Raw genomic sequence first — 12,644 nt, 5'->3', positions numbered from 1 at the left:
CTTCTAATTCTTGATGGCATCTCAAGGAGAAGGATTTACAATTCTAAAGGAAAATTTGTCAGATGGGCCACAGCATCTTGTGTGTGTGGATAGGTGTCAGGTCCAGTATACATGTGTAAATGTCGGGTTCTCACCGGCAGAACATGTGATGTCCCGTTCAGCTGTCACCATGGCCCTATAATCCGGCTCAGACACCCATGTCCTACCTGTCTGGCAGTGATTTCCGCTCCAGCCCTCAGTGCACTGACACCTGTTGTAGCCGACACATGTTCCTCCATTCTGGCATAGAAGCCGACAAGACACTAAGGGAGAAAGAGAAGTGGAGATTGAGTGATACATCAGTCACCAGCAGCCCCTTCCCACCACAGACCCTGATGGCCTGTACTTCTATTCTAATGCTAATTGTTAGCACACAGGTTGTGCTCAATAAATGGCCTCTAGTTGTCGCTGCTACTGGAAGATGATCAGGATGGTACTTCTCAACAAACTACATTCAGCTGCTGCAGAAGCTCTTGCCGACACCTGTCAGTGAATGTGACTGATGTCACGGCTGTCGTTATTACACACAGATTATTTTTCATTTTCACACCATGCACTGAAGACCTTGAAAGCTGAATATTTCCCCCAGCCCTCCCTAATCTCCCTGGGAAGCTCCCGCCAGTTCTGCCCCTTCCCTCCCAGGTCGGATGGAGAGCTGCTTTACTGCAGACTCTACGCTATAATCATCCACTCTTGTCGGCTCAACATCAAACACTTTAAAGACCGAGACACTTTGTGGCCATTTCCGAGGGGCTGAATCTAATTGGCCGTGAAGCAATAGGACACATCGTGGACCCTCGTGGCCTGCGGCAAAAATATATACCCAGGAATATGCAAATAATCAGCAACAGATGTACTAAGGGTCTGCACAATGGGAGAGATCAGTGCACTCCCCATACTATACAAACAGATGTGCCGGAGTACCAGCCGATATCACCGCCACAGAATGAGCTGCCCCCATACACAGTGGCAGGACTGGGGTTACCGCTATCACAGCTGTGGACACTCATCCTCCTCCAACCCGGGCAGCATGTGTACAGCGGCAGCGATGTTTTCTTAGATACTTGTCTGTAGGAAATCTTGTACGTTGTCCTACCAATGGAAAAAAAATGGTGCATTGGATCAATGGTGCGACACAGAAACCCTATGATATCTTACTAAAAGCTGTTTTCAGCATAAAACCAGGCGTTCAGGTGCTGCATACAGTAAACGGTCACTGACCTGTATGTACTGCAGACTCTGTGCCCCTCACACATGGCGATTACCGGCTTGTGAACCGGCTGCACATACGACTGTGTCACCGTCACAAAACCAGTATGGCCGCCGGAAGAACAAATCCTCCTCCTGGAAAAGAGAAGACGAAAATGTATCAGTGGCCAAAAATCATTATATTCACCATTAACATACAACACAGGATGGCGCTGTAAGAAATGCACAACAAATATCAGGGTTATCTGGTGCTACATAGGACTGCAGGTCACCTCATCAGCTACATTATCTGTACTCAGTTATCACTTTGTGGTGTTACATAGGACTGCAGGTGACCTCATCTGCTACATTATCTGTACTCAGTTATCACTTTGTGGTGTTACATAGGACTACGGGTGACCTCATCAGCTACATTATCTGTGCTCGGTTATCACTTTGTGGTGTTACATAGGACTGCAGGTGACCTCATCAGCTACATTATCTGTACTCAGTTATCACTTTGTGGTGTTACATAGGACTGCAGGTGACCTCATCTGCTACATTTTCTGTACTCAGTTATCACTTTGTGGTGTTACATAGGACTGCAGGTGACCTCATTTGCTACATTATCTGTACTCAGTTATCACTTTGTGGTGCTACATAGGACTGCAGGTGACCTCATCTGCTACATTATCTGTACTCAGTTATCACTTTGTGGTGTTACATAGGACTGCAGGTGACCTCATCTGCTACATTATCTGTACTCAGTTATCACTTTGTGGTGTTACATAGGACTGGAGGTGACCTCATCTGCTACATTATCTGTACTCAGTTATCACTTTGTGGTGTTACATAGGACTGCAGGTGACCTCATCTGCTACATTATCTGTACTCAGTTATCACTTTGTGGTGCTACATAGGACTGCAGGTGACCTCATCAGCTACATTATCTGTACTCAGTTATCACTTTGTAGTGTTACATAGGACTGGAGGTGACCTCATCTGCTACATTTTCTGTACTCAGTTATCACTTTGTGGTGTTACATAGGACTGTGGGTGACATAATCTACTACATTATCTGTACTCAGTTATCACTTTGTGGTGTTGCATAGGACTGCAGGTGACATCACCTACTACATTATCTGTACTCAGTTATCACTTTGTGGTGTTACATAGGACTGCAGGCGACAGCTACTACTACACTATCTGGACTCACTTTGTTTGTGGTGTTACATAGGACTGCAGGTTCACAGCATTATCTTTACACATGGAGTTATGACAGTGTCACATGCAGTCCTACCTAATACAGTGATAACACTCTGAGTGCACTTATTGTAGTTGATGCTACCTGCAGTCCTGTGTAACACTTACTACATTATCTGTATCCTGCTATGTCAGTGAAGTGCTGCTCCATATGCGGCTGCTCTCACAAGTTGCATTTCCTCAATAATTAAGTGTAACCAAAGCTCAAAGACAACACTTGTGACCCGGTGAGAGACACCCGCAGGGCCCCCCCTTCCCCGCCAGGGACACAGATGGTGAGGGATGTTTTGTTTGTTTTCTAGTTTCTCACAAAAATGTTATTTATTCTGAAAAATATATATATATCTCTATTTTTCGGCATTGTGGAATTAGAGAGAACCTAAGCGATCGCGCAGACGATGTGAAGCTGCAGGTCTCCGGTCTGTGAGCTTTGTGCCGCACACGGGATTTCTCAGTACTTCGGAGATGTTGGTGATCAGTAAAGCCCTGCAGCGCCTCTTTGGTAACATCGGTTCTGTCACCATGAGAGCCTATGACGGAGGCGCTGTGGCGGAGTTTGGGGTTTATGCAGCATCATATACAGTATATTCTGTAGGTGGGTTTAATATTGGCTGAATTCCGACACGACCGCAAATACTCTGAGCATGGCCGTGACCCCCTCCTCTGTGCAAGCTGCTGCAGCTTGCGTATGGTTCCCCTTAGTGTCCTGTCCAATCACACGGTTATAATCATTTACATTTCCCATAAACTCCCTTTTACAGCCCCCATCACTCCTGTCCCTCACTCCGGATTACATTCTGTGCCAGGAACAATCCCCCAATTGGAATGTGGACCCCCTCTCACTGCGCTCTGCATCTCAGCAAACCTGATACCCCCCTTACCTTCTGTAGCAATAGGGGGTCCGCACTGCAATCACCGCAGATTTATAGGGGCTATAATAATTAAATTGTGAGGCTATTCATTATAAGGAAGAAGGTGCTGACACACAGCGAAGGTTAACCCCTCACCTCCCAGCAGGGCATCCGAGGTGACAGATCTATACGGATTACATGTAATGGAAACCACATGTCACCCCTTTACCGAGGGAAGAAGCAAGGGAAGACTCTGGGAGAAGATGGCAACAACCGACTGGGGAAAAACAACTATTTCATGAGTCTGATCAATGAATAAAGCCACAGCACTGAGGGTGAAGCTGGTCTGGAGGGTCCGGCTTGTCCAGATTTTTAGGATCCTGACAACACAGAGGGAGCAGGTTGTGCTGCCATCTGATCTCACTCCATCACTAACTGCGATTTACAATTGGGAGTTAATTACGCCAAACCCTTTAAATCTGGGCGCAGTAAGTAGTATCAGTGTGAGATAACACAACAATGCCAGTGTCTGAAGTACTACAACCCCCAGCAATACAACCACAGATATGGAAGAGAGATGGCAGGGTATATAGACTTCAGAGATAATTCCTGCATGGAGAGAGAAGAGCCGGTCCTCAGGGCGGTCATAGACGGGCAGATGTGTCTCTTCCCACCATTGCAGTGTCTTCTGTCCCAGGAGTTGCTCAGCCTCCTGAAATGCATCATGGCCCTGACTTTCCAGTCACCAGTGGTTAGATGTTGGGGATGGAGCAGTCCCTGTGCGAAGAGGGAAGCCCCTGATAATAATGCAGCATGAGGGTCTTACCCTGAGTGGTACAGGAGATCTGCAGCCGTGACTTCTAGGGTTAGCAGGCAGCCCATGAGCACGCAGACGGCTCCCCACATCCTCCTCCTGTGTCCTGCTGAGAGTTAGCGCGGAGAGGTCCTCGATGCTCGGCTGCTCCCAACTCTGGAGGAAATTCTGGAACACAAAGCGCACGAGACGTCAGTACAATCACATTCACCCCAAAGACAAGCGCAGGAAACCGAGCAGATCCCCCCCATGTCTGCGGATCACACGTCTAATGGAGGGACCCTCAAAAGTGAGAGCAGATCTGTATCACCACTGCAAGACCACCCAGCCATAACCCCACACAGGATTAGATACACAGCTTGACAGTATCACACAGGATGAGATTAGATACACGGCTCAGCAGACAGTATCACACAGGATAGGATTAGATACACGGCTCAGCAGTCAGTATCACACAGGATAGGATTAGATACACGGCTCAGCAGTCAGTATCACACAGGATAGGATTAGATACACGGCTCAGCAGTCAGTATCACACAGGATAGGATTAGATACACAGCTCAGCAGTCAGTATCACACAGGATAGGATTAGATACACAGCTCAGCAATCAGTATCACACAGGATAGGATTAGATACACGGCTCAGCAGACAGTATCACACAGGATAGGATTAGATACACGGGCTCAGCAGACAGTATCACACAGGATAGGATTAGATACACAGCTCAGCAGACAGTATCACACAGGATAGGAATAGATACACAGCTCAGCAGACAGTATCACACAGGATAGGATTAGATACACAGCTCAGCAGTCAGTATCACACAGGATAGGATTAGATACACGGCTCAGCAGACAGTATCACACAGGATAGGATTAGATACACAGCTCAGCAGTCAGTATCACACAGGATAGGAATAGATACACAGCTCAGCAGTTAGTATCACACAGGATAGGATTAGATACACAGCTCAGCAGACAGTATCACACAGGATAGGATTAGATACACAGCTCAGCAGTCAGTATCACACAGGATAGGATTAGATACACGGCTCAGCAGTCAGTATCACACAGGATAGGATTAGATACACGGCTCAGCAGACAGTATCACACAGGATAGGATTAGATACACGGCTCAGCAGACAGTATCACACAGGATAGGATAAGATACACAGCTTAGCAGACAGTATCACACAGGATAGGATTAGATACACAGCTCAGCAGACAGTATCACACAGGATAGGATTAGATACACAGCTCAGCAGTCAGTATCACACAGGATAGGATTAGATACACAGCTCAGCACACAGTATCACACAGGATAGGATAAGATACACAGCTTAGCAGACAGTATCACACAGGATAGGATTAGATACACGGCTCAGCAGTCAGTATCACACAGGATAGGATTAGATACATTGCTCAGCAGTCAGTATCACACAGGATAGGATTAGATACACAGCTTAGCAGACAGTATCACACAGGATAGGATTAGATACACAGCTCAGCAGACAGTATCACACAGGATAGGATTAGATACACAGCTCAGCAGTCAGTATCACACAGGATAGGATTAGATACACGGCTCAGCACACAGTATCACACAGGATAGGATAAGATACACAGCTTAGCAGACAGTATCACACAGGATAGGATTAGATAAACAGCTCAGTGTGTGATACTGCAGATATGTTTCTCAGCATTGGTACTAGAGCTGCGGATGATAGATGAGACATGGGCCTGTGTTGGTCCGGCCTTATTATAGAGGTGTAAGGAGTTCTGCTAATCAGTCAGCAAACTTTATATAAAACCAACAGAGGACATGAGACTCCATGGGATCCCTGTACCACATGAGTGATGTAGCCCACCCAATACCAGGGATGATGGGTGAGAAGAGGGAGCCGCTCCTTTCTGTGTTGGGGCCAGGCAGAGTGAAGTTTATTAACAGCAGAATTTAGATATGGAAATAATTGAGAAGCACTAACCCCTTGCTGCCTGAAGATGTAATCCCTCCAAGCAGCCAGCAGGTGGCATTGGATTCCCAGGAGCTGTGATGTTTTGCTGGGGGCAGCACATTCCTCTCACACAATCCCCCTTCCACAGTGTAGTGATACAATGTAGCCAATAATCGCAGCACACAATGGACCATGTACACACATAGATGCAATATAGCCATTTCTTTGGTATTATCGTACAGGGCCTGGACGCTGCAGGTTTGGGTGATCTTCCTTCCCATCCAGCTTCTGGCTGCTTTCCATCACATCTTCATCCTGACAGTGGCAATATTTAACCTCTTCATTCCCAGACGACTTGGTCAAGTACAACCCAGCAGTGAATCAATCACCTCCTGACCAGGACATGAGAGGACTGACACTTTGGTTGTTTTCACTTTTCTATGAATCTGCACGTGGCCTCGCTATTAATGTAAGACCCAGGGGTGATATATTAGGGTGAGGGGTGTACATTATCAGGAGGTAAGGACAGTGTAGCGAGAGAGTTCAGCTCAGGGGGAATGAACTAGAAGTAATGACGCAGAATAGGTGTGAAATTATCATGTAATGATCTGACTGCTAGATGGGAGGGGGTGGATCCAGTGGGCCTGTAATCATTGGGGGACCACAGGTCCCAGCACTACTCCTGTCTGACTATTTGATCTATTATTGGACTACACATCCCACCGTGCACTAATCAATGCTGGGTCTTGCAGTTTGGGAGTCAGTACATGTGTCATGATGAGCTGTTTAACTCTTGCACTGCTGGGTTACATGGAGATATATAGGGGAAAGATTGTACTCACTGTTACTCCTGGGGACAGGAAGGGGCACAGCTCTGACACCCACAACACGAAACTTTCCTCTCTGGACCCAACACAATCAATAATCCATGGGGCTTAGGTACAGGCGGGTATAGTGATCTGTGGGTTGCTGGTTGTATTGAGCTCATGGAGAGAACTATACATTGATGTGTAGTGGGAAAGTGACAGGGAGTTCTGGGGGTCCCCTCCCCCACGTGCAGAGGGAATGCCCCCCTTGCTCCTCCCTTTTTCCCATTGGATGGGGGCCCAGCACTTGCGTGACATCACACAGATGCGATCACCTGGGCTCCCTCCTCCGACACTACCAAGGATGCAGAGCAGCCTGGACCCTGCGCCTGAGACAGCACATAGGATGGCAAGAGGGAGACCTGGAGCCCCCAACCTGCAGGTGTCCCCAGCAATGGAGGATAATGGACACCATGGGGCACATACATGATAGCAGGGTATGTACGACTGCATAGTACCGAACCAGAGATATTGTCTGCAGAGGTCACTGGTGTAATGATCTGCAGCATTTATCAAAGTCAGAAGTTAGAGGGGATGGAGCAATGGTCTGCAGAGAGGTCACTGGTGTAATGATCTGCAGGATATATCACAGTCAGGGGTTAGAAGAGATGGAGCAATGGTCTGCAGAGAGGTCACTGGTGTAATGATCTGCAGGATATATCACAGTCAGGGGTTAGAAGAGATGGAGCAATGGTCTGCAGAGAGGTCACTGGTGTAATGATCTGCAGGATATATCACAGTCAGGGGTTAGAAGAGATGGAGCAATGGTCTGCAGAGAGGTCACTGGTGTAATGATCTGCAGGATATATCACAGTCAGGGGTTAGAAGAGATGGAGCAATGGTCTGCAGAGAGGTCACTGGTGTAATGATCTGCAGGATATATCACAGTCAGGGGTTAGAAGAGATGGAGCAATGGTCTGCAGAGAGGTCACTGGTGTAATGATCTGCAGGATATATCACAGTCAGGGGTTAGAAGAGATGGAGCAATGGTCTGCAGAGAGGTCAGTGGTGTAATCTGCAGGATATATCACAGTCAGGGGTTAGAAGAGATGGAGCAATGGTCTGCAGAGAGGTCAGTGGTGTAATCTGCAGGATATATCACAGTCAGGGGTAAGAAGAGATGGAGCAATGGTCTGCAGAGAGGTCAGTGGTGTAATCTGCAGGATATATTACAGTCAGGGGTAAGAAGAGATGGAGCAATGGTCTGCAGAGAGGTCAGTGGTGTAATCTGCAGGATATATCACAGTCAGGGGTAAGAAGAGATGGAGCAATGGTCTGCAGAGAGGTCAGTGGTGTAATGATTTGCAGGATATATGACAGGGGATAGAAGAGATGGAGCAATGATCTGCAGAGAGGTCAGTGGTGTAATCTGCAGGATATATCACAGTCAGAAGTTAGAGGGGATGGAGCAATGGTCTGCAGAGAGGTCACTGGTGTAATGATCTGCAGGATATATGACAGTCAGGGGTTAGAAGAGATGGAGCAATGGTCTGCAGAGAGGTCAGTGGTGTAATCTGCAGGATATATCACAGTCAGGGGTAAGAAGAGATGGAGCAATGGTCTGCAGAGAGGTCAGTGGTGTAATGATTTGCAGGATATATGACAGGGGATAGAAGAGATGGAGCAATGATCTGCAGAGAGGTCAGTGGTGTAATCTGCAGGATATATCACAGTCAGAAGTTAGAGGGGATGGAGCAATGGTCTGCAGAGAGGTCACTGGTGTAATGATCTGCAGGATATATGACAGTCAGGGGTTAGAAGAGATGGAGCAATGGTCTGCAGAGAGGTCAGTGGTGTAATCTGCAGGATATATGACAGAAGTTAGAGGGAATGGAGCAATGGTCTGCAGAGAGGTCAGTGGTGTAATGATTTGCAGGATATATCACAGTCAGAAGTTAGAGGGAATGGAGCAATGGTGTGCAGAGAGGTCACTGGTGTAATGACCTGCAGGATATATGACAGTCAGGGGATAGAAGAGATGGAGCAAAGGTCTGCAGAGAGGTCAGTGGTGTAATCTCCAGGATATATCACAGTCAGAAGTTAGAGGGGATGGAGCAATGGTCTGCAGAGAGGTCAGTGGTGTAATGATTTGCAGCATTTATCACAGTCGGGTTAGAGGGGATGGAGCAATGGTCTGCAGAGAGGTCAGTGGTGTAATGATTTGCAGGATATATGCCAGTCAGGGGTAAGAAGAGATGGAGCAATGATCTGCAGAGAGGTCACTGATGTAATGATCTACAGCATTTATCACAGTCGGGTTAGAGGGGATGGAGCAATGGTCTGCAGAGAGGTCACTGATGTAATGATCTACAGCATTTATCACAGTCGGGTTAGAGGGGATGGAGCAATGGTCTGCAGAGAGGTCACTGGTGTAATGATCTGCAGCATTTATCACAGTCGGGTTAGAGGGGATGGAGCAATGGTCTGCAGAGAGGTCAGTGGTGTAATGATTTGCAGGATATATGACAGTCAGGGGTAAGAAGAGATGGAGCAATGGTCTGCAGAGAGGTCACTGGTGTAATGATCTGCAGCATTTATCACAGTCGGGTTAGAGGGGATGGAGCAATGGTCTGCAGAGAGGTCAGTGGTGTAATGATTTGCAGGATATATGACAGTCAGGGGTAAGAAGAGATGGAGCAATGGTCTGCAGAGAGGTCACTGGTGTAATGTTCTGCAGCATTTATCACAGTCGGGTTAGAGGGGATGGAGCAATGGTCTGCAGAGAGGTCAGTGGTGTAATGATTTGCAGGATATATGACAGTCAGGGGTGAGAAGAGATGGAGCAATGGTCTGCAGAGAGGTCAGTGGTGTAATGATTTGCAGGATATATGACAGTCAGGGGTGAGAAGAGATGGAGCAATGGTCTGCAGACAGGTCAGTGATGTAATGGTCTGCAGGATATAACTATATCACAGTCAGTGGTTTGAGGGGACAGAGCAGAAGTAAAGCATTATTTAGATTGCAAGCTCTTAGGGGCAGGGTCTCATCACTCCCCCTAGTGCATGTCCACGCTGCAGGACACGCTGGTGCTGTATAAAGGGTATAATAACTAGGAGGCGGCTGAGATACTTCCAGTGGAGCGACCACCAAGGACCCTGCATGCTGAATCTCGGTTTAGATGAAGGGTACATCATTTCTCTAGAAGGGAGAACTACATGGCTCAGTACTTCTGGACATACTCTGGATAGAAGACAATGCTGGGACTTCTAGTTTCCACTTAGCTAAGTGTCAGAAATAAAAGGTACCTCTACCTGAAGTACACAGGCCCAGACTAGGTGACTGGCAGCCGAGAGACCTCTTATATCCACAGTAACCAAAATGTCAGCATCATTTACAGACGGGTACCAGGACTTGGACGCTGGGCTCTGTGGTGCGTCAGGAGCAGAGGATTCTTGGCATAAACATGCTTACAAAATTATCTGCCCCCTTCACTCCCATAAAGTAACAAGCCATGAATGGATCTGTTGGATAAAGGAGCACTCGGCCACACATAAGAATCTGTGTGTAGGTATTTACCAAAGGAGAGGACCTCAACAGAAGAAAGTCGTGCAGACGTCCATGTGGGGTGGCCCGGATGCATCCAGCACTGATGTGATCCATGTCGGCCATCACGCACATCACATGCGTTTCTCAGCCTGCACCTCACACATCTGCCGCACATCACATTCATAACCAGCCGGCCCCGGGTCTGTAATAAACTTGCACTCACCTCGTACTTTCCCAGGAATTTTCTGCTCATGGCGCCAGGTCCGGCTCCTTCTCATGTGACTGCAGGGGAGGAATGGAGAAAACGTTATTAATGCTTGGAGCCTGAGAAAATATCACTTCATGCACAATCCTATTTATAATGCAGTATTTATAGAGAGAGTCAAAGGGTTAACATCCACGTGTGGGGTCTCACATGGGGCCGGTGACTAACATGTGCTATATGTGCCCTGCTGACAGTTTAATCGCTCCACAGAAGTCAATGGAGATATTAATGGGAAAGTCCATTCACTTCTATGTAGATAACTAATTGCAGAAAAGCTTCACCTCCTCAAGGCCAGTCTGTAGCTCAACATCAGACTAGTCATTGCCGAACATTAGGAAACAAGTATTTAAAGGAACCACTCTCTACCAGAACCAGTGCTCCCTTGTCTACAGGCTGTGTCAGGTATTGCATCTCAGCCTTATTTGCCAGCATGCAAGACACGGGCCATGGGCAGGAATGGCACAGTTTCTGAGAGCAGTCATACCCCGACATTGTAACGACATCACTAGTCCGATAATGTCATTGTTTTATAGTATTAGGTAAGATTTGGGGGCAGTTTGTGATTTTTTGGCCTCCATCCCTCTGGTTCCATGACTGGAGCCGGCTGTACACAGTAAAACACAACAGTTCACCCTCAGAAGCCCCAGCACAGCCCAGTTTACCTAACCCCATAAACCTGAGGAGAATTTCTTCACCAGGTGGAAAGTAAATGGAGAATTCTACCAACAAAAACATTCACTGGGCTCCCACAGAGCGGTGGCTAAAGCGGCCGCAGACATGAAATTAATCAGGGGATGCTTTCCCTGTAGAATCCCACATGAGAGCCGGATCTACTCTCCTGGGATGTGGTGGGAATGCCGAAAGAAAAAAACAAAAATATTCTGGATTTACACATAAGGGGCATTATCAAGGAGAAACAAGACAGTAAATCCTGAGGTAATAACTGACTGTAGTGAGGTAAGATGTCCGCTAACTGACTCTACGACTACCATGGATATGATCTCACCGAGGCTGTACTATAAGCTCAGATATTACATCTCTGGGGCGAGATAATAACTCTGTTCTGTGATAGAAAATATGATTTTGTGCCACTTTCCTTGGTACAATGGAGGGCTGATAGTAGCCAATCAGAAGAGAGCGTTAGGTCGCACTGCGTACATTTAAGGAAGCTGATTTCTGATTGGCTGGGCTGTGGTCTGTCCTGTTTGTTATGATATATAGGCTATGTTCACATGTCGTGTTTTTTTGTGTGAAAATTGCAGCATTCTACAGTTTCAGATTTCTAAAATCTCATGCACATGTTACTTAGCAAATCCTTGCAGATTTGAAGCAAATTCGTATCTGCATCATGTCAATTCTGTCAGTGTTTTGTTAACCCATTTAAATGAATGGGGGGAAAAAAAGCATTAAAAAATTAGTGTATTTTACGCAGTGTTTTGATGCCAAGGTATCAGTATTTACAGCAGATTTTTCTGAACTTGTGCAGATACCCACGTAGTGGAATGTCTACAAAAATTCACAAATTAAATCAATAGCAAATAAAATTAGTTTAAATCTTGAGCGTCATCACCCAACCCAATCACATGATAATAAATTAAATAAACTAGTAAAGATGGACAGAAATGTCCTAAGAGATTCCAAGGGGCCGGCATGTGTGATATTTGAAATTTCAGTTTTTTCTAAGCAAAAAAAAAAAATCCCTGTATGAGAATGAGAGAATTCCATAAAAGCCGTCACATTGTTCCCTGCAGAGAGAGAGACTTTTAATTACCGTAAATGTTGTGCAGTAATTGAATTACAGCCGTCATCTGAAGACTCTGGTGTAAATGTTGCTCTCAAGTCTCCTCGGGCATGTTAGGAAACAAGTCGGGGCTGCAGAGAAGGCACAGAAAGCGGCAAGGATTGAGAAATGGAACA

At 46.5% G+C, this 12,644-nt stretch overlaps 1 protein-coding gene across 14 annotated transcripts in view; it reads right to left on the bottom strand.

The window, feature by feature from the left end:
- The window catches only part of EGFL7 (EGF like domain multiple 7), a 349,370-nt gene that overhangs the window by 4,283 nt on the left and 332,443 nt on the right, over positions 1 to 12,644 (bottom strand). For 11 of the 14 annotated variants that reach the window (XR_012226623.1, XR_012226618.1, XR_012226616.1 and 8 more), the window contains 5 exons: positions 10,686 to 10,744; positions 4,168 to 4,323; positions 1,261 to 1,383; positions 1,025 to 1,131; positions 207 to 302 (listed from right to left, as the gene is read on the bottom strand). Coding sequence is in view for 1 of the 14 variants with exons in the window: in XM_073559441.1 (XP_073415542.1) it covers positions 207 to 302; positions 1,025 to 1,131; positions 1,261 to 1,383; positions 4,168 to 4,247 (406 nt within the window). In the remaining 13 variants the exon portion in view is untranslated. Of the gene's footprint in view, positions 1 to 206; positions 303 to 1,024; positions 1,132 to 1,260; positions 1,384 to 4,167; positions 4,324 to 6,952; positions 7,172 to 10,685; positions 10,745 to 10,877; positions 11,229 to 12,498; positions 12,643 to 12,644 lie in introns of those variants that run through there. The other 3 variants (XR_012226621.1, XR_012226627.1, XR_012226628.1) reach the window with 3 other exon arrangements.

This window comes from Dendrobates tinctorius, unplaced genomic scaffold (genome assembly GCF_039654945.1).
Source record: "Dendrobates tinctorius isolate UK_male_01 unplaced genomic scaffold, ASM3965494v1 ptg000013l, whole genome shotgun sequence".
NCBI lineage: Eukaryota > Metazoa > Chordata > Amphibia > Anura > Dendrobatidae > Dendrobates > Dendrobates tinctorius.
The sequence above is the reverse complement of the archived record's forward strand: the minus strand, read 5'-3'. Positions and strand labels throughout refer to the sequence as shown.